The following is a 20,454-nucleotide window of genomic DNA, read 5'->3' on the forward strand; positions in this document are numbered from 1 at the left end:
ATCCGTATCATGTGAAAGAAGTCACATTACTTAGTTATGGTCAGATGAACTGGTCACTGATGGATGCCTCTCAGACCACACTGCCCGGCTATCCTTATCTATAGCCCAAAGCCTCCGGTTGGACACAGATTCGTTGTTCCAGAGACATGGTCTATTTGTTATGCGTTCACGTGGCATGAAAGAGGATACTTATGAAAAATAACTACACGTTTGTATTGAAGAGGTATCTGACCAACTATATGGCATCTGCTGGCCTGGTGGATAAGAATCTATTTAATTGTGCGGTGGAGTACGTGACATTTGGAATGCAGATATAGCCAGGGGTCGAGCACATGGTAGAACATGAGTCAAGTTGGACACTGCATGAAAACAAGAAGCCCCTATTCTCTAAATCAAATGGTAAAAGTTACTACTCCTTCAGCAAGTATTTATTCAGATGGTGGTGGTAATGCCCAGGTTGCAGCGTTTTAAACTTGCCCCTGACAGCTGCAAAACTGGAGAAGGTATGAGGTCTTTCAAGCAAAGTAGATGTGCGTTATATGTGCATGTATATTGTATGTTTGTGGGGTAATTAGAAATGTTATTTTTTTTCTTTTGAATGGAATCTCTGTAATCTTATGGTAATATTTGACAGACATTGAAACCTGCATGAGTGGTTGCCTGGTTAGGCAAATAATGTTTGTTTCCATTGTCCAGTCTTGTTCATGTCAACATTTTTACCATCCTTGTTCAAAATGCTGTGAAATATACGGATTTTCTTATTTTGTGGTGTAAGCGGCTGGTGAAGTGGTCGGTATACTCATCTAGGCAAAGCTTATCATGGAGTAAATAAGCATGTCCGTTCATGGGTTTTAACCAGAGGGCATGTCATGATTCCTCGTAAAACGGCTGTTTTAATCTGCTCCAAACTTATTTAATGGTTTCTAGGAGTAGGCAGATCACTAAGGTTGGCAGAGCTTTCTTCTGCTCTGGACCATTGCACACTGGAGTAGCTCCATAGCAACTACCTGGAAACGGGCTTCCAGTTTGCCTACATCTGGTTACAGGGAGTCATTAGTAAAGTGCTAGCTCCTGAAACACCGCATCTAACAGATTCACGGAAAATGTCCCTGTCTTATCTGCTTCTCTCTTGAGGTGAGTGTCAGGCCTCAAAAATCAGTAGTTATAATAATGGAATAGGCCTTTTGTGTAATAGATCCTTTTTTGCAAGCTTATTGAAATGTGGCCCTTTAAATACTTATAAATTCTGTTCTGATTTGTAAATTATTGAGGATTACCTTTTAAGAATACCAATAATTCTTTGTAGCGTCTTCATTAAAGGAACGCTTAAAGGAACAAGATGTGTACCAACCTACACCCACACCAGGCAAATGCATGGAAAGAGCTCTCACTAATTCAGTCAAAGCACTTTCCTGCCATTGATTAGCTGTAGCTTCAACACAAGGTGATTTTTTTTTTGTTTGTTTGTTTTTTTAAAACACAAGAATGCAAATTAAAGAACTATAATTGTTTTAACGGCGTTATTCATTACTCTGATACTACAGTATATACACACATGCACTGACTATAGTACTATACGTATACACACATACACATTGACCCTGACACTACAGCACACTCACATACACTACTCCCCCTCCCCTCTTGTAGACCTGCCACACGGCTGCCTATCTTCTGCACCCTATGCTTTTCCTGCGGGATGCAGTGAAGAGACCAGCAGGAAAGCATAGGGTGCCGCTGTCACTGCAAAACCCTGAGCGTTGGGAAGCGGCTTCTATTCGCCATGGCAACCTGGTGCCCAGGCTTTGTTGAGCCCAGTACTAATGCATTTATCAACTTTAACAAACATTGAATTGTTTTCTCCAATCATTAATTGTATCCGTTTAGCAATATAGTTATCAATTAATAACTTAATTTACCAATAATTGAATGCATTAGTTTATCAGCTTATTAAATGGACGTTTACAAAGCTATCAATTTTTTAAAAAAATATTGCCAAATATTTATTGATCAATAAAAAAAAACAAAAAAAAAAAACTTATTTGTTACATATATTTTGTGAGATACCTTTATCTTTAGATTAGGACATTTTTCTTAATTATATTTATATGTATTATACTAAAGGGGGCTTATGATGGTGGAGCATGTTGAAACTTAAAATTTATTAAAAAAAAAAAACCTGACTCCTCCTCCTTGTTTGGCTGTCACCTAGATCCAAACAAAATTTGGCAACCCCTAGGCTAATGCTTTCAGCCCAGATTTGTGTGCGCTATGACCACAGGGCGAGAAGGCAGCCTGTATGTTTTGGTTTCCCCAATGGGTTAATGGATCTGTCGCCAAAACTATTGCACTGAGAAAATGTATTTTGAAAATCAGATTTATTTGCCACCGGTTATATGTTCCTAGTTGCTGATCATGGTATGTTAGGGGGTGCCTTTAATAATTTTCTGTTTAGTAAAGATCTGTGGTGGTGGCAATTGTAGAAGTTATTTTATTTTAGCTGTGGATTATATTCATTGCTCTAAACACAGCAGAAGAATTCTAATTATGCATAAGCACTTTGCCGAGATTAACACCTGCTTTTTGTATCCAGCAACGTATAATGGCGTTCAATATTTAACTCTGACTTTGCCATTGCCATCATAGAGCAATTTTCAAAACAATGGATATGTACAAATCCTTATTTTTTTTAATTTTTTTTAAAAAAATTTTATTGCTGACTTTTTTGACCACCAATGGGTCCACACACCTAATTGGTATGTATTGTTGCAATCAAAATTATTCAACCCCCATTGCAAATCAGGTTTATTGTCAGCATTTATAGACTTTCAGCTGTTTGCCTTGAATAAATCAAACCAAAGCATTTGAAACAGCTCAACACAATGTATGCGTCAAGTGGTTTGCCCCAATTTAACTGAAAATGCAATGTGTGACTTCTACAGTCTCAAAATAATTCAACCCCTTAAATAGAATACCTCACAACGGCACCAATATGCAAAACAGATGTTGACTCAAGCTCACCTGATGGAATTAATCAAAGGCTTCATTAGGTGCACCGGGTGTTCTTGAGCTGGAACGCATGAAATATCTGAACTGGTTTGCTGTGTATTATGTTGAAATGCATGTTAAAAAGACAGCGAAGGCACTGAATGTTCCTAGAGACACCGTTGGAAGCATAGTTTGCAAGTTCAAAGCTAAAGGAACATTGGTTACACTACCTGGATGGGGCAGAAAAAAGAAAGCTATCAATGGCTGCAACCAGATTTCTGGGAAGGTTGAGAAAAACCCTCAAGTGACTGCAGAAGACCTGCAGCAAGCCTTGGTGGTAAGAGACACTGAGGTTTCAGTGAGATCGGTAAGGCACATACTAGAAGGTTTCCATGCAAGTACTTCAAGGCATACACCGCTAACAGAAATGTTGGTGTTTTGTTCTGTGGAGCGATGAAACAAAACCGGAAACTTGGGCGTCATTGGACCTTCCACCTGGAGAATGATTCCAAGCGTACCTCAAATTCCACCAAGAATTGGTTGCAGAATAAGTCCTGGAAGATTCTACAGTGACTATCAGTCACCTGACTTGAACCCCATAGAAAATCTCTGGAGGGATTTGAGGAAGATGGTTGCAGTGTGCATACCCAAGAATATTACTGACCTTGAGTCTGTTGCTCATGAGGAATGAGCTAAGATGCATCAGGAATGCTGCCAGAAGATGGTGTCTGGGTATGCATGTCATTTGCAGAAGGTCAAAAGCAAAAGGGTGATCTACTAAGCACTAAAGATGTTTGCCATGAAGGAGTTGAATCATTTTGAGGCTGGAGAAGTCATAAGTTGCATTTTCAGTTGAATTTGAAGCATTTGTTGTGTTGAGCTTTTTCAATTTCTTTTGTTTTATTTGTTCATTGCAAACAGCTTAGTCTGTAAATTGACAATAAACCTGATTTGCAATGGGGGTTGAATAATTTTGATTGCAACTGTATAATTTTATTACCTGGTGGTTTGTTGAAATAGCTGATGGTGAGAGTCACTGCTTCAGGGACCATCATGGCAGCAAACTGGGTCAGGATGTCAGATCATCTGGACTTTTACAAATGATGTATAATGTTCATGTGTTATGAATGCGAGTCTTAGGGTACTACTGTAATGGTAGGTTTAGCAAAAGATGACTGAAAATAGAGTAGAAAATTTTTCAGCTTTTTTGGTTTCTTGTTATCCAAATGACCAAGAAAGAAAAATAGTATCTGTAGACCAACGTTCAAGTCAGAGATTGTCCCTTGTGATTGTCTGACGTTATGGCAGTTGCTGATATGCACTTGGAACTCAGATAGTCTGATCATGTTGATGCTGTCCGTTTCTTATCATTAACTGGTGCCATTTATGTATCCTTTAAGTATGTTAGAGAATTTGTTTTTACTGAAAAGGATTGGTGTTACCATCAAAAAGTGATTTTGTCCCAAGAGCGAGCCTTATGATCATTACAGTGGCACTGCTATGAAAACGTATGTGTTATCAAATTATGGTCTGTAGCGGGTCTTGGTATCCTGGCTGGATATACCCGCTTAAGTCTGCTTCCCCCCTGCCAACCACTGAGCCTCTCGCTGGTTCCTGGTTGGTACCAGAATATCATCCGTTGATATAGCTACCCCCACGAACGTGAATGCTTGAGGGTCAACCAGGAACTACTCGTGTTATTAGAGGATGTGCACACATTTATACCAAACCTTCCCACCAGACAAATAGGGCACAACAGCACAAGTCCCAGGAGAAAATTACATCAACAAATAAACAAAGGTCTCACAGGATAAGGTTTTCCCACCAGAACAGCCGTTTGGTGATAAAACAGTCTTTTACTCACACCAGGGAGAGATTATCTCAGGAACCTAATGATGGAGCTGCTGAGGAGTGATCCTACCTACATCTCCTTTCTGGTGCTCCTGCTGCCTCTGGGCAGATGGGCTGGTTACACCATCTCCCAGCCACTGGGGAGTACGGTGGCCTATGTCCCCTCCTTGTAGCCCTGTCAGCCACTGGGAAGAACATCTGCACTGTCTCCCTGATGTACACAATGCCATTGGGGAGATGGGCCCCTCTGCTCAATTTCCCTGCACCCCCAGGGCTGCTGAAGGGTATACAGGAAGGTTGAAGAGTGTGTGTGGGGGGGTGCTTGTGGTGCTCGGGTTGCGGCTGTAACTTTGGTGGCCGATATTTAAGGGTCCTGTGCCACCAATAGCTGTTGTAGATACTGCTCTGCTGCCTGTTCTTACGCTGCCGTTCCTTTTGCTCGCTGTTGGAGGGATGTCGTGCTGGATCTCGTGCATGTTGGGGACAGAGGCCAAGGGCTCTGATGCCAGATCTTCTGATGGGGTTGCATCATATTCTATGTCCAGCAGCATACTCTGGAAACCCATGAACACACTGTAGCGGACTTTGGTATGCTCTCTCCAGCTACCACTCCTAGGTAGCCATACTGACCAAATCCGGTTCTAACTCTGGCACTCCAAGATCCAGCTGGGTTTCTCTGGCATCCCAAATTTCCCAGAACTGCAATTTGTAGTCCTTTCCAAAATTGTGGTCTTCCTTAAAACTCTTGCACAATAATCTGGGGCCATAAAAACCATCCCCCGCAGTCTCCTTCTGGACCCTATTGCTCCTGTGCTGCACACCACCGCAGCCCCCGATATTGGTCATCCAGGTCCACCTCCATATGAACTAGCCACTCCAGGTTTAATATCCATTTGGCCTGGGGCTGCTTGCCCGTGATTGAGATAGTACATGCCAGAGTGTGGGCACCACACATCAAGGGCTTTACCCCAAGCCTCTGTCGAATATCCTCCCCCATTGCAGAAGTACTTTCTCTGAGCTGGGTACGTCACGGCTTGCCTCTACCTCTGGTTCTCAGACACCCGGTTACCAACTTCCCAGACTGAGTGGCTAGCGTTTGATATCTGTCTGTTTTCCTTCCTAAGCATCGGCTGAAGCCAATATGGCATGATCTTCTTAAGCCAAAGGTTGTGGAGCGAGGAAGTGTGTGGAGCCCTCCTGCACTTGCCTATAATGAAGCCACTGCACAAGTGCTGGCCCAAGCGCCATCCTTGAGCTCTCCTCTGGCCACTAGTGACGGGTCTTTGTCAAGGTTGCAGTGGTGGTTTGGAAATGCCCCGTGAGGAAGAAGCAGATCACACGTCTACCACCTATTGTAGCGGGTCTCGGTATCCTGGCTGGATATACCTACTAAAGGCAGCTTCCCCCGCCAACCACTGAACCTCTCGCTCCCTCCGGGGCATGGAGGCGTGCTTGAGATGGTCTTAATACCGTTCCTTGTCAATATCTTAGTATATGTGATAATGATCATCTTCTGATTGATGGAATCTGTAATACGACTGATTATTTTATCTTCTTAGCGATAAGTGTCCTTGGCCAATTGCCTTTATGTAATATTTAGTTCACCCACACAAGATATTTGTTTTCTGGACAAGTTTTTGAGACTATTTTCATACATATAACTCAATAATTTGATTTATTGTTATATGTACGTGAACCTGTGTGTCATTATTCTGTGACCTTATGCAGGGAATGTTTTATTTTTGTGGTCTAGCTTTGTGGGGACCCCATAAGTAACTGCAAGCAGTTTAGTTGGTACACATTCTTCTTGATGGGCATGTGTGCCTAGCCCAGTACAAAGCAACTAACAAGCTTTCACATTTTCTATCCAAACATTTGCTAGTAGTTTTGACTCTTATTAACCAACCCCAATGGCCCTCATACATACATAGATATCATTGAAACCCATGTTTCTAGTTGTGTTCATATGTATCTGAACATGGCAAGGTAGGCATCAGCTGTATTGTTGCCTCCAGTTTGTATTTTTTTTTATGTTTTTGTTTGCTTCATGTCCACCTTCAGTCTCCAAAGGCATATTTGGTTTAAGGGGTATTCTGAAGACTTCTCTGTAAAAATAATAATACACAGTGTTAATTTAAAGAACACATGATAAGTAACGCAATCCTAAAACTCTGGAACATTTTTTTGCTAGGCTGTATAGAAACATTTCTGTATGCTCTGGAGCACTGGGTACCAGACACCATTTGCTTTCTGTGCCAAAAAAATGTTAATCACTTAATTTAAGATTGCAATTTGTATAGCTTATGTAGTATAATTACTAAGCGTATTAAGTTGGTGAATGTGTTGGTTCTTGAGATTTCTGTGAATCGTATCCAATAACGGTGTCTTTCTATAAAGATGGTGCACGAGGCAGTGCTTGGCGGGAACATCCAGACCGCCGTAAGCGGTTTGACTATGACTTCAGAGAACGAGATGACGAGCGTGGTTTCCGGAGACCACACAGTGGCTCGGGGAGTGCAGAAGATGAAAGAGACGCCTTGCCTGAGTGGTGCTTAGAAGATGCTGAAGATGAAACTGGCACCTTTGACTCTTCAGGGGCATTTCTGTCTTCCAAGGTACATGCTTTGGTCACTATACTGATCATACCGCTCTGTGTGCGAATGTTCTTCTTTCTCTGCACATTTGCATGTTGTATTCTGTAGCATTCTATTACCTTAGATTACTCTTCCTTTTCAATGTACATATACGTGTGTTTGTTCCTAGAAGGTTCAGAAAGAGTCAATACCTGAGGAACAGGAGCTGGACTTCCGACCAGCAACAGAAGGCCATGAGCACTCTGACTCTGATAGTAGCCATACGGAGGAAGTCAAGGAGACAAATCAAACCCAGTCAGGAGAACATGCAAAAGAAGCTGGCAGAAATGGTGAGAAACATAATGCAGCTATTGTTTCATAGTTGAAAAGAAATGAATGTCTGAGGTCTTCCATCCTCGTATAAATTGTGTACTTGTAGTGGTGCAGGCTGCTTCGGAGCGAGAGCACAGGACTCCCTCCCCAGCAAAATGGACAGAGCCTTGTTCACAACCTCCTCTGAAGAACGCCAGCTCTCCTCTTTCCAACCACAATGAGCAGGAAGTGAAACCACTGACATCTCCCGCACCTCCCACCCCACCAAATCATAAAGAAGGTAAAATGTTCCCACATGCCATCTTACAGCTAATGTCAACATAAAATATTGTTACTGCTTCATTTTTATAATTTCTTGAATTACGAAGTATTAGAGTAACTCTTGTGTTTTTCACAGTTAGCATTGTGACTTGATATATGAATCCTGCCTTAAGTGCATGTCATAAAGAAATACATACTTCGGAGCTTGGAGCAGAAACATAAGATTTTTTTGGTCCTTCAGACTAAAGTGTGCTTCTCTCCACAGAGGGTCATAGGGGATCCATTGAAAAAAATGCTCCATGCATACCTCACTCCACATCTGCTATATTCAGCCAAAGCACTGCTGTTCGGCAAGTCCATGACCCTCATTCCAGTCCTCCCATCCATCCTGCCCCTGTCATTCCATTAGACACCACTACAGCAACCATCCCTCCGTCTGTTTCTGGAGCTCCCGGTATGGGGTCTGTACCTCACGAACCTGATGAAGAGGATGGTCTTGAACACTTAGAGCAGGTAATAAACACAATTATAGTTAAGGATAGGATGTTTTTTTTATTTTTTGTTTTTAGGAGGGAGGAGGATGACAAGTTTTAAAATTGTTTTTAAGGAATTGATCGTCTAGTAAGGTTTTGAAGTACAGTAGAAGGGTCTAGGTTTTATGGATAGCCCTGGGTTTTCACAAGTTTTACAGTCTTAATTTATAAACAAAGGTGGTCTCTGTGCAGAAGGTACAATGGCCTTCAGATATGTACTTCAAGCTAGGGTTCAACCTCTGCACAATCTATTGGGGGTTCACAAATGGTGCCCTAGAAAGTAAAATAGGTGTTAGACATGATGAGACAAATATCAGTATAAGCAGTTGTTAAAATATACTATGACAACAGCAGGCACAGCAGCTGGTGGCGTACCTGCAGGACGGGACGCTAGATGACGACAGACTATCAGGCAAAGTACCTGACCACAGAATAAAAGGGCCCTCTCCTGACAATCAGCAGAAGTGGTACTATAAAGATCCTCAGGGGGAGATCCAAGGTGAGTAAAGCACATTTTCAGATCTGCTTAATAAACATTAGTGTGGTGTATTCTGGAAAATCCCATATGAACCTGACAGTCTCTCTGTTATGTAGGTCCTTTTAGTAATCGAGAAATGGCAGAGTGGTTCCAAGCTGGGTACTTCCCCATGACCTTGTTACTGAGAAGAGCCTGTGATGAGGCCTTTCAGCCACTTGGTGAAATAATTAAATTGTGGGGACGAATTCCTTTTGTCCCCCCTCAAACACCCAGACTGGTAAGTTACTTTTGTCTTTGGGCTCAGGATGAAATATATATTTGTTTTTCCCCTTCATTTTTAATTAATTTTGTATTATTGTTACAGGGTGAAATGGTTCTTGAGCATTTGGGTCACCAAGACATGAGAGCTCTGTACCAGTTACAGCATCTGCACTACCGGCAATTCCTTATCCAGTGAGTATAAAGTGTGTTGTGTGATTGTGCACACATGAGTATATAACACTGCAACATCCCCAATTGATTTTTGTGACAAGTGCTTGCCTAAGGCTGTGCTCTATCAGGTTGAGTAGCATTAATCCGAACTTTGGATCCCCGTGTCCTCGTTTTTTGACATTTAGGCAGCAATACGCTCAGGTCCTGGCACAGCAGCAGAAGGCAGCTCTGTCATCACAGCAGCAGCAACAGCTAGCCCTTCTCTCTCAACAATTCCAGTCCCTAAAGATGAGGTACGTAACTTGGATCAATCTGTTAAGCAGCCTAATAAGTCCACGTGTGAAACTAATGATCAGTAATACTTTATGCTTTAACCGAGAAACTAATATTCCCAGTTAAAATAATTCAGTACAGTGAATATTTCCCTGAAAATGACAAATGGTATTTAAGTCCTTTTTTAATTTAACATATTTCCTATGTAAACTACCAAACTACTGTAATTTCTGGGCCTTGTCTAAATAATTCAGGCACAGAGAATAGACTGTCTCCCCACCTCCTGCAGAACCTATGGTCTTTGGTATTTAATTGCAGTGTAGGCAGATCAGACTTTATTATTATGGGTCACTAATACATTGATTAGAAGCTCAGTGTGCTGGGGATAAAGCTTAGGGACCAGACATAAGGACCTGTGATCTACATATCAAAGAGATTTTAAGTTAAATACGTATAGAATTAGTGGCTGCTTTTGGTAGTTTAGTATAAATAATATTTTGTGATTCTACTTGGAAAGAGTTTCTAACTTCCAGTGTTCTGCTCTTACAGTTTCTACTCTAGGGCCCAGTGGCTTGGGTAACATTCTCCAGTTAAATTGCACCATGTATTGAAAATTTAAAAACACATTTTAATGAAATCTGTCAGTTTCATAATTTTGACTTGAACACAGAAAGACATTAATAGGGATTAGCATCTTTGGCAACAGCCTACTAACAGAACTCATACCTCCCGCGCGGTCTTTTACGTATAACTGCTGACACAGCGCCCTCTTTCTGACAATGTGGAATCTAATCATTATATGACATTAATTTATAGAGCACTAGCCCATCTGTAGCACTATAACAAATTGGGGATCAGTGAAAATAACGTCAAACAGTGATGCACATTGCCATACTAGAAGGAGAAGCTCTTGCTTAAATGGGACATTTTTGAAGATTCGTCTTAAGATTTTTATGGCTTTAGTTTAAGGTATAATTTTTGTTGAGAAAAGTATAATCCACCTTAGCTGCAAGTGACTTTAGTTGCATTACTTATGCCATAAAACATGGACTCCTTAACTAGTTGCTAAGTTGTGGCGGTTTGTCTTTCTAGACACATGTCTGTGCCAGATAACACTTCATTGTGGGAACTCCAGTCTGCTGCCTCACCTCCCACAGGTAAGTGGTCCTTCTACCTTTCCGTGATTAAGGGAACACTAGACTGCTGTATACTATAAAGGACTTGGCCCATGTTTTAGTATTCAAGTATTCTGTAGGATGTATCGATGAGGGTTGTTGAGAAATCCCTACATCTCTTGTGTTGGGGTTATCTCAGCCCCTCTTGCAGGAGAAATTCACTGGGGTTTTGCCCTTCATAGTGTTATCAGGGAATGTTCAATTCTCCTGCAAACTCTCTTTAGGGGAGAGACCCCTGTGTGACATGGTGGAAGGAAATTGTGTCTATTTTGTAATACACCCTAACACCCTCCAGATTATAAGGCTGTTTGAGCAGGGCTCTCCTCACCGGTTTCTGTAGGTCAAGTAATTGTTACATACAACTTATGTCCTGTGTACCCGTTGTACAGCGCTCTGCAATATGATGGCCCTGTATAAAACAATAAAAATAGCTAGTTTTACCACGTTTTTGTCCAATGTTTGTATTGCGCCTGCCCTTTTTTTCTTCTCTTCATTAAAAGAACCTCTCAAACATGGACCCAGCATCTGATCTGAAACAAATGTGGGTTCTTCTGCTCTTTTATGTGTAAAATCCCTAAAATGCAGACACTGGTGTGTGTGTTATTTAAAACCGTCTTTGTTTGCAGTGTGGGAGGGCAGCAGCGTGTGGGACCTGCCAGTGGAGCCGGTATCTCAGGGAGCAGCGCGAGAGCAGCTGGAACAGTTGGAGAAGGTGAAAGCTGCCAAGGTCAGCTATCTGGATTCGTGTGGCAAAATGCTTGGTGTTACTATGGAAGACACAAGTATCTTGAAATCTAGGGTATAATACACACAATTTACAATTTCGTGAACCTAATCTGATGGATGCTTAATATACAAGTACTGATTCTTGTGCCTGCAAGATTAAGTGTAGTATTAACACATGTGTATACACAGTGATTGCTCAGTCAAAGTTTTTTCAACATGTATGCATGCTTATTGTTTTGATGGTACCTAGCATGTATTTGGATGTTTACTGTCATAATGTCCCATTTAAATGTGTATAGAGCTTTAGAGTTGGAGTACATATCCCCAGACAGCTTTCCGGGTTTCAGGTTTGTCCTGGTTTACATTGATGCTAGGAGCGTGTGTAGATGTGGGATGTCTTATTTAGCACTGGGCAAAAAATATCGTCTACAAAATGTAGTTTTAAGTGTCTCTGAGCCGGTTGTCATGTCCTGTATAAGAAGAAGTTTGTTAGTTTGCCTATTTAATAGGTCAAGATCCAATCTAAGGAGACACTGGACAGCCTTGTCACGTGCCTCTCACTAATGGGTCGTTTGTATTGGCAACCAAAAGCAGTGGGATTATAGTACAAGGTTCAAAAGAATTTTAAGAAGATTGACTCAACATGCTGAAGTATACAACTCAAATGTGACCAAACACTTTGTATCCATGTTTATCTTCATTCTACGTTACTTATGTCAGTAGCTGTTGAATCAATGTACCAATCAAAGGGCACAAACAGTCCAGCCTAATGTACTTGAGAATAACGGAGGAAGACCCTTCTAAATGTATATGTAAATCTTAAAAATGTAAAATCTATAAATTGAGATAAGAATTGCATGCAGGAAGTACCTGTCCGTGCCCAGCGTCTTTTCTTTAATGCATAGATTATGAGCAAAGTGGGAAAAGAAGCTGTTGTGGTTTTGGGTGCCCTAAACTACAGCAGAAAGATGACCTGGCAAGAGATTTCAATGGAATATGAGCAGTGCTAGTTTAGATCACTGTTTCAGTAGAGTGCCAAGACCTGGGCTCCTATGGGGCACTTTCCCCTGGCAGGGCATCTGCTTATTGAACAAAGTACCCTAACCATAGGTTTAAAAAGTATGCATCATAGCGGGTTTAATAGACATACAAAGTTCTGTAAGATGACATAGCTTGCGCATACTCTGCAGACTGGCATGGTGCTTCTAGTTAGAACATTGGTAAAAAGTGTTGTCTTCATCTGCAGTTGGAGCAGGAAAGAAGAGAAGCAGAGCTGAGGGCCAAACAAGAGGAGGAAGAGCACCGCCGGCGTCTCGAGGAGGAGAAAAGAAAAAGACAAGAGGAGGAGGAGCTGGCACGGCGCAAACAGGTGCGGACCGTTTTTTTCTGCGTAGATTTCAAAGTGAAAGCGCCCATAAGTTCCTGGCACCGCGGATACTAGCTTCACACTAACTTTTTACAGGAGGAAGCGCTGCGGAGGCAGAGAGAGCAGGAACTGATCATAAGGAGACAAATGGAAGAAGAAGAGCGGCAGCGAGAAGAGGAAAGGCGCCAGCTGGAAGAGAGGAGGCGGCTGGAAGAGGAAAGGAGGCGGCAAGATGAAGAAAAGAGGAGGCAGGAAGAGGAAAGGAGAAGACGTGAGGAGGAGAGAAAGCAGTTAGAAGAGGAAAAGCGAAGAAGGGAAGAGGAAAAGAAAAAAGAGGAGGAGAGGAGGCAAAGGGAAGAGATGCAGAGAAAGCAGGTGAGAGCCTTTTTATTCACACCACTTAACAATTTTCTCGTAGCTATGTCTTTTCCCTTGATTATATTTGTTTTCCATTTCCTATTCCACAAAATAATTTATTAACGTATTTGATCTTATACTTTTAACGATGCATTAGCGCACAACTCGTGGAGTTTCATCTGCAAAGTAACCGAGAATTCATTGTTAGCGCTGCTGTTCAGCAAATGCCGAATGTGACGTTTTTGTGACCAAATCCAGCATTAGAAACATGAGTGCTGTTAGTTGCCAAAAGCAGTCACTGTTGGAGTTCCTTCAGGAGCAGTTGGGTGTAGGGTGGCCATTTTATAATCCAACGTGGCGTCATGGATTTTAAATGTTGTTGTTTTTTCTCATCATTGTTCATTGAATAAACCTAGTAGGTTTGTAGTAGTTTTCCTGTTGGTGGGAATGTACTCTGTACATTGTGCTTTTGTTATTTATCTGTGTAAATCCTACTTTGATTCTTTGTATTGTGGCCTCCTCATTGCCTTTGTTTTCTTTATTTCTATATCCACAGCATAAAAGTTAACCTTGGGGAATATATTGTCTATAAGTGTTTTTATTTTTCAAGTGCTGCCAACGATCGCCCCGTTTGTAGGATGTCTAGTTGTAACTGAGATCTGCTCGTAATTATTTCTTTAAGTTCTAAATGTTTGGATCGCTTCCAGGTCATTGCTTTGTGCTTCCATTTCCTTGTGTGTATCTGCACTGTATGTACAATGCTGCTCACCTGTTTGTGTTTCTTTAAAACTTTTTAATTTATATTTCAGGAGGAGGCAGCTAGGTGGGCACGAGAAGAGGAGGAGGCAGCAAGGAGGTTGTTGGAAGAGACACAACTGAAGCAAGAGGAGGAGGAACGCAAAAAACGTGAAGAAGCTCAAAGGCAAAAGGAGCTTCAAAGACAGCGGCAGCAACAACAGGAGGCTCTCAGGCGCTTACAACAGCAGCAGCAGCAACAGCAGCTGGCACAAATGAAGGTACTGCCACGGACTTCCATCTACTCCACCACTGCGTGGCTTTGGATCAGAATTAGGTTCAATAGGTTAATCTAGGAATATAGGTTCATCCAAAAGGGGGGGGGGGAGACAGTTTGCAGCCATTCTACAAAATCTTCTTCCATGATCCAAAACTTGCCACTGATTGGCTGTTTAAGCTGTCAATGAGCGCAGTACAGTACTTCCAATGAAACCAGTGGGAGTATTCCTGTCATCGATTAACAGCAATCACGTTGAAATCTGTAGGAAGACTTTACATACGCGCTTGCAGCGATCAGCAGAGCCAGCGCTGAAAATGATATCATATGCAGGGAGAGACGGATTCGGGCCGAGGGCATCTCTTGCTGGGAATTTAGCGGGTGGTGGGGAAAGGCAAATGCAGAATCCCCTCATGCAATTGCGGAATGGCCCACATTAAAATTTAAAGTGCATACGATGGCCAGTGTGTCCTTTTAACAACTGGCACCCTGACTTATATTGTGATTTTATATTTTTCAGCTACCGTCATCTTCCACGTGGGGGCAGCAGGTGATCCCAGGAAATAGTGCCCAGTCCGCACTGTCACTGGCAGAGATACAGAAGCTGGAGGAGGAACGAGAGCGACAGCAACGGGAAGAAGTGCGTATAGAGAGATTGCCTGTCATGCAAACTAGCATCTGCTTGTTCATGGGAATAAGTTCTCTGTCCAGACAATATACGATGGCTATATTGGACTGATGTAGAATGTACAGTTTTCATAGTGATCACCTGTCCTGACAACAATGTTTAGCGCCCAAAGAGGGTGCATGGTTGTTCCATGCTTATAATGGCCTTTCAAGTCCCCGGGGCATTCATTTATAGCCTCACTAGGTCATGAAACGTAAAATGACATCCTTGTCTGCCCCAGGAAAAGGCACTCTGTAAACATGATAATCGTGTGCGTGTGTGTGAACGTTTTGCAAGCTAATATTCTGATACACTTATTAATGAAGCTGTTCTTGTAATAAACTTGTAATGCAGCAGCGCCGTCAACAACAGGAGATGAAGGCTATCCAGCAACAGCAGCAACAGCAGATGCAGCAGCAAAAATCACCTGGGTGGGCAAACATGAGTAAGTCTGCTGGCGGCACCAAATCTCTGCTGGAAATACAGCAGGAAGAAGCCAGGCAGATGCAGAAGATCCAGCAGCAGGCTGGCCGTGGCCGACCAGCAAATATCAGCGTGCCACCTGCCACCGTTGTTTCTGTGAGTACTACATTTTCTAATGTTGACCACTACCATCCAGCGTTTGATGATTGTAATTTTTTTGTTTATATGCTCTGAACCCCAACTTTTAGCTTCTCATCTTGTTTCCTTATGATCATAGATTTCTATCACATAGGTACAGACGTAAATAATGCCTGGTGGTTAAGTACTGTTGATGGTCTCTCAGTTTATAGGATGCATAGCAGTTGTGTTGAAAATGCACGTGGGGGAAACACTTTATTTTTTTTTACAGTAACTAAGCCCAGTTTATTGTAAAGCTTAATCTCCATAGAAAGTTGTCCTGTCCTTTAAAGTCTCCATATTTATTTAACCATCGGCACACTGTGTGTTAGTTTTTATTCACATTTCCACATTGTGTGTGAATTTCTCCAGCATGCATTGCTACATTGCAAGTGAGTAAGGCCTACCCAGTGTGTGTGTGTGTGTGTGTGTGTGTGTGTGTGTGTGTGCAGCCCTTGAATATTCTTTTTCCCGGGAAATTGTATTTCTTAATCTTTTGTAATTTTGTTTTTGTGTTTATAGCCACCCCAGCACAACAGCAGCAGCAGTAGCAACAGTTCTGGAGGCTCAGTTTGGGGGACTCTGAACAACAACATTAGCGCCCAATGGTCACCTGACAGCATCAACAGTATTTGGAGCAGCACAGATAACAAGAGTTCTGGTGTAGGATTCTGGGATGATGCTGTAAAGGAAGTAGCCCCCAAGAAGCCAGCCCGCAAGAACAATGCCAGGTGAAGACTCCTGTTTTCAACATGAGTTCTCAATCATAAGGTTGATGACTTCAGATGACCTGCAACAGCAGACGTGTTACATATAGTGCATGCTCTACGTGTCCTTCCCTATCTGGACGCACGTGTTGGTGGAATGCTCTTTTTACAACACATCTGCAAACCTTTGTTTCAGACACCTCCCTGGTTCCATCTACATTACTGGCCAAGTTTTAGTTGAGGTTGACATTGGTTGGTCCAGACCTCTTCTCTCTGAAACGGCTTATGTAAAAGTAGATTGTAGCAAGCTCTGGATTTCTGAAAATAATTTAAAGGCACAGTTTGTTACGGTTGGGTTACACTTTAGTGAAAAAGTCCCCTGTTGCTGTTCGTTGCAGGATTTCAGTTTTTTAAAATTGTTCTGTATTGTATTACTTTGGGTCGTTGGTTTGCTTAACTTCGAGTGCACGTCTGCTATCTGTACTAACCAAACATACAACAAATGATATAATCGCTTTTGAAGTTGAATAAGCTTTTGGAACGTCTGGTCACACATTGTTTCTAACCCAATAAGTTATCCACTTCAAGATATCATTTATATTGTAAGTAACTTGCATGTTTTCGCATCCCCTCACATTGCTGTTTCAAACTTTCTCTCCTCAGTAAGTCAGCGGGCACAAGCAGCCGGCAGAATAAGAAGGTTGAACAGGAGGAAAAGCTACTAAGACTCTTCCAAGGAGCCCCTAAGACTCAGGACAGCTTTACTCAGTGGTGTGAACAGACACTGCATGCACTTAATACCGCGCACAGCCTGGACGGTGAGACAGCCGGTCCTCTGATACTCTCTCCATCTATGGCCTGTCTAAATTCACTTTTTTTCAGTGTTCATGCAGATCTGCCTATTTTCTCCCATATCCTACTTTTCAAACACTGCTATGCATTATGATATGGTGTTCAGGCACTTAAATAAATTGCAGGTGTTTATACCTTTACCGTACATCAAGAAAGAACAGGAAGTCCATGTAATCTGTAAATAACGCAATTATAAAATATCAGGAATGGGAAGGTAATAGACAATCTTGAGTTGTAGGGTTGGCAGGTTAATATGAAAGAGGAATATTACCTAAACAAAAATGAACATGTCCCTGAACGGGAGTGCAGCAGCAGGACATGTAAATGCTCTAGTTGCAAATCTATTTTCAGGAGAGAGAAAATAGCTGGTGATTTGTAAAAAAAAAATAAAAAATATATATATATATAGCTTTGAAACGGTTTAAAGCGTTTGGTGGTCCCTTAAACCATGTGTTACACAGATGTGAGTAAGGTGATGACATACAGGGATGTTGCATATTATTGGGAGAGCCCTAGATGGCGCCAGATTAAAACCGCTAGTAATATCGTTCTGTCCTCAGAGCAGCATTTTTATTTTTTTAAATTGCAGTACCAAACTTTGCTGCTATGATGGTCTTTTCCCTAATTGTTTTTTTGTTTGCTCTTATTTTCACTCACCATGGAGACTGGGTAAAAGTCTTTTTTGCCCATTTCATTTACAACCGTGTCTGCTCCTTTTTTGCCCTGTCTAAAAAAAAGTTTAGTGACTCTCATTCTTGTCTTTATTCCCAGTACCCACGTTTGTGTCCTTCTTGAGGGAGGTGGAATCTTCTTATGAAGTACATGATTATGTCCGTGCGTACTTGGGAGACACAGCAGAGGCAAAGGATTTCTCCAAGCAGTTCCTGGAGCGCCGGACCAAGCAGAAGACTGGTCAGCAACGGCAGCAACAGGTATAGTACTGGGATCTGGGTGCTGAGAGATCCACGGTATATGTGGTGAGAGAGAGACCATACAATAAGAGAAACCATTGATGTTTTACATGGCTCAGGATTCCGCATGGGGGACCTTCCAGACAAGTCAAAATAATGTACAGCAGACTTCGATGGAAACTGCACAGAGCGCTGGGCGCAAGAAAAAGAAACAGAAGATGGTTAGAGCAGATCCAAGTCTACTAGGTAAGATACTTTTCTGTTCAATTTTATCGAGTACTATTGCATGTTATGTACTCTTACCACGTACCCTCAAACCGGTAATAGACTTTGTGTTAACGTGGAGGCAAAGGAGTAGGGACAGATGTTCAATGGCAATAATATCTACACTGACAACAGAGAAGAAGAGAACGAGTGAAGCATGGGCTAAGCATGTTGAGGAGTACACTGGATAGGCAGGTTATGTTATGGGTGCAATCACATTGTGAAACACAATACGTACCTTTTCTCCCCATCTTGTCCTTGTTTGTATCCCTACATGATCTCATCTCCTGTTTCTCATTCTGCTCTAGGATTTTCCGTGAACGCTTCTTCGGAGAGACTGAACATGGGCGAGATTGAGACTTTGGAGGATTACTGATCATCGTGGAGGGGTAGGGGGAACCGCCCCCCCTCCCCTACCTCGGCTTCTTTGGGAGGGGAGAGCCGAACATGTAATTCCACCTACCCCGAACACACAACCCCAGTGTCCTGCTGGGGTATTCCCAGGGCACATCCCTGAGAGATGCATGAGCAGGACAATTGGATAGCTTCCTTCTCACTCCACTTACCCCTTCATGCGTAGGCTTCCGGCCGGGGTCAGTGGAGAGAGCATTCCAGGGGGCTCACAGTGATTTAAGGGGGAAATTTACCCTCCTCCATCACAGCACAGCACGGTCTCGTTTCAGAGGCTTGCATGTTCTGTCACTTTACCACCGTTATTAGGTGGAGAGAGGAGGCTTTTGGTGGGACTTTGCACCTCCCCTCACTGCCTCGTTGGGGTTCAGCTCTGTGGATTCATCAGACGGACTGCCTTAATTATGTTTGGAGCGTTTAAAAGTGTGTAGAGTGCGTTGACTTTGGGACTACCGGTGAGGTGAATCTATATAAGTAAAGGGTGATAAGACATCTCACCCTCTTACTAATCTACCCCCCGGTAGAACTCCTGTCTTCTCTCTTCATCCCTCCCACACCTTTTAAAAGGTTTGCATTTCTTTAGTAACTGTTTGAAAGCCACAGCAGGTGGGTCCAGGCTGAGTTAGAAACAGCGTTTCTTTGACGTGCTGCAGCCATATATATATATATATCTATTGTTTTGGTGCTGTTTGAGCGGATGTGATGAAACGACTCGCCTAGTGCGGAGAGGCAGTGACGGTGTGGGAGGGAGGGAGCACACTAATGTTTACACAGCTCCTGGACCATGTTAACGTTTGCCCCAGTGTGCAGTGACGTTTGAGAGGGGGGAGGGGCCAGGCCTGACCTTAATAAAGCGCTGGTTGTATTATATCACATACCTGATCTGGATGCCTTATTGCTTGATGAACATCAGAGTGGTGCAGACAATATTCACGAATCTATGTATGTCTTCCGCATCTTGTGAGAAATACCAGTGTGTAGGGACGGCTGCACGAGCATCAGACCCTGGCCTGCTGCCACCAGTCTGGGGTTTGTGACAGAGACAACATAATACTCCTTCGCTGGGCCATATGGATCCAAAAAAGGCCTGCAGTACTTTGTAGTTCTTATTGTCATTTAGGTGCCGACACACGTATTGAACGAGCTATGTGGAAACTACTAACCGCCAAGGTCAAAGGGAGCTGGTGCAAGCGTACAAAAAATGAACATAAATGGTTATAATTTCATGAAAGTTCCGCGCTACATTCATTGTATTAAAGCCTAATTTATTTAACAACATTTTAGCACTGATGGTTGCTATGTTTCTTAGACTTGATTCAAAAAAATATGCCCCACACGCATCCATATACGCTAGTACATTTCATCTATATATAGGAAAAGTGAAGTGTGATTGCTTACACATACAGCAAATGGTAGCCAAAGATGAATCCCACAGAAGTCCGTATGATTAGATGTGCTTTTGGTTTCTTTTGAATTTTCGTAGTTTCTCGAGGGGCTTTAAAGCAGACCTTTCACTCTTACCCACTAAATAAACGGTAGTTAGTAACCCCCTCTGTGCATACCGGTTTCTGCAGACCTACTTGAATTACTTTACCTGCCCATTAAGTCAGTCCTCGGCTTTTAATTTGCTATCCCTCCTTGTTGGCTATTGATTTCTGGTTGCCTTTGGTGAACAATTCACAAT

The 20,454-nt window shown here is 42.4% G+C and overlaps 1 protein-coding gene across 7 annotated transcripts in view; it reads left to right on the top strand.

The window, feature by feature from the left end:
• Positions 1 to 19,645, top strand: part of GIGYF2 (GRB10 interacting GYF protein 2) — a 42,308-nt gene extending 22,663 nt beyond the window's left edge. For 3 of the 7 annotated variants that reach the window (XM_053461095.1, XM_053461100.1, XM_053461096.1), the window contains 20 exons: positions 7,237 to 7,454; positions 7,603 to 7,762; positions 7,852 to 8,025; positions 8,272 to 8,519; positions 8,891 to 9,038; positions 9,134 to 9,294; positions 9,382 to 9,470; positions 9,635 to 9,742; positions 10,815 to 10,879; positions 11,524 to 11,696; positions 12,870 to 12,992; positions 13,086 to 13,364; positions 14,156 to 14,362; positions 14,879 to 14,998; positions 15,380 to 15,604; positions 16,148 to 16,356; positions 16,996 to 17,150; positions 17,956 to 18,116; positions 18,215 to 18,341; positions 18,668 to 19,645. In XM_053461095.1, the coding sequence (XP_053317070.1) occupies positions 7,237 to 7,454; positions 7,603 to 7,762; positions 7,852 to 8,025; positions 8,272 to 8,519; positions 8,891 to 9,038; positions 9,134 to 9,294; positions 9,382 to 9,470; positions 9,635 to 9,742; positions 10,815 to 10,879; positions 11,524 to 11,696; positions 12,870 to 12,992; positions 13,086 to 13,364; positions 14,156 to 14,362; positions 14,879 to 14,998; positions 15,380 to 15,604; positions 16,148 to 16,356; positions 16,996 to 17,150; positions 17,956 to 18,116; positions 18,215 to 18,341; positions 18,668 to 18,735 (3,218 nt within the window). In that variant the 3' untranslated portion in view covers positions 18,736 to 19,645. The remainder of the gene's footprint in view (positions 1 to 7,236; positions 7,455 to 7,602; positions 7,763 to 7,851; positions 8,026 to 8,271; positions 8,520 to 8,890; positions 9,039 to 9,133; positions 9,295 to 9,381; positions 9,471 to 9,634; positions 9,743 to 10,814; positions 10,880 to 11,523; positions 11,697 to 12,869; positions 12,993 to 13,085; positions 13,365 to 14,155; positions 14,363 to 14,878; positions 14,999 to 15,379; positions 15,605 to 16,147; positions 16,357 to 16,995; positions 17,151 to 17,955; positions 18,117 to 18,214; positions 18,342 to 18,667) is intronic. The other 4 variants (XM_053461099.1, XM_053461101.1, XM_053461098.1 and 1 more) reach the window with 3 other exon arrangements.
• The last annotated feature ends 809 nt before the right edge of the window (positions 19,646 to 20,454 follow it).

Source organism: Spea bombifrons, chromosome 3 (assembly GCF_027358695.1).
Source record: "Spea bombifrons isolate aSpeBom1 chromosome 3, aSpeBom1.2.pri, whole genome shotgun sequence".
Taxonomy (NCBI): domain Eukaryota; kingdom Metazoa; phylum Chordata; class Amphibia; order Anura; family Pelobatidae; genus Spea; species Spea bombifrons.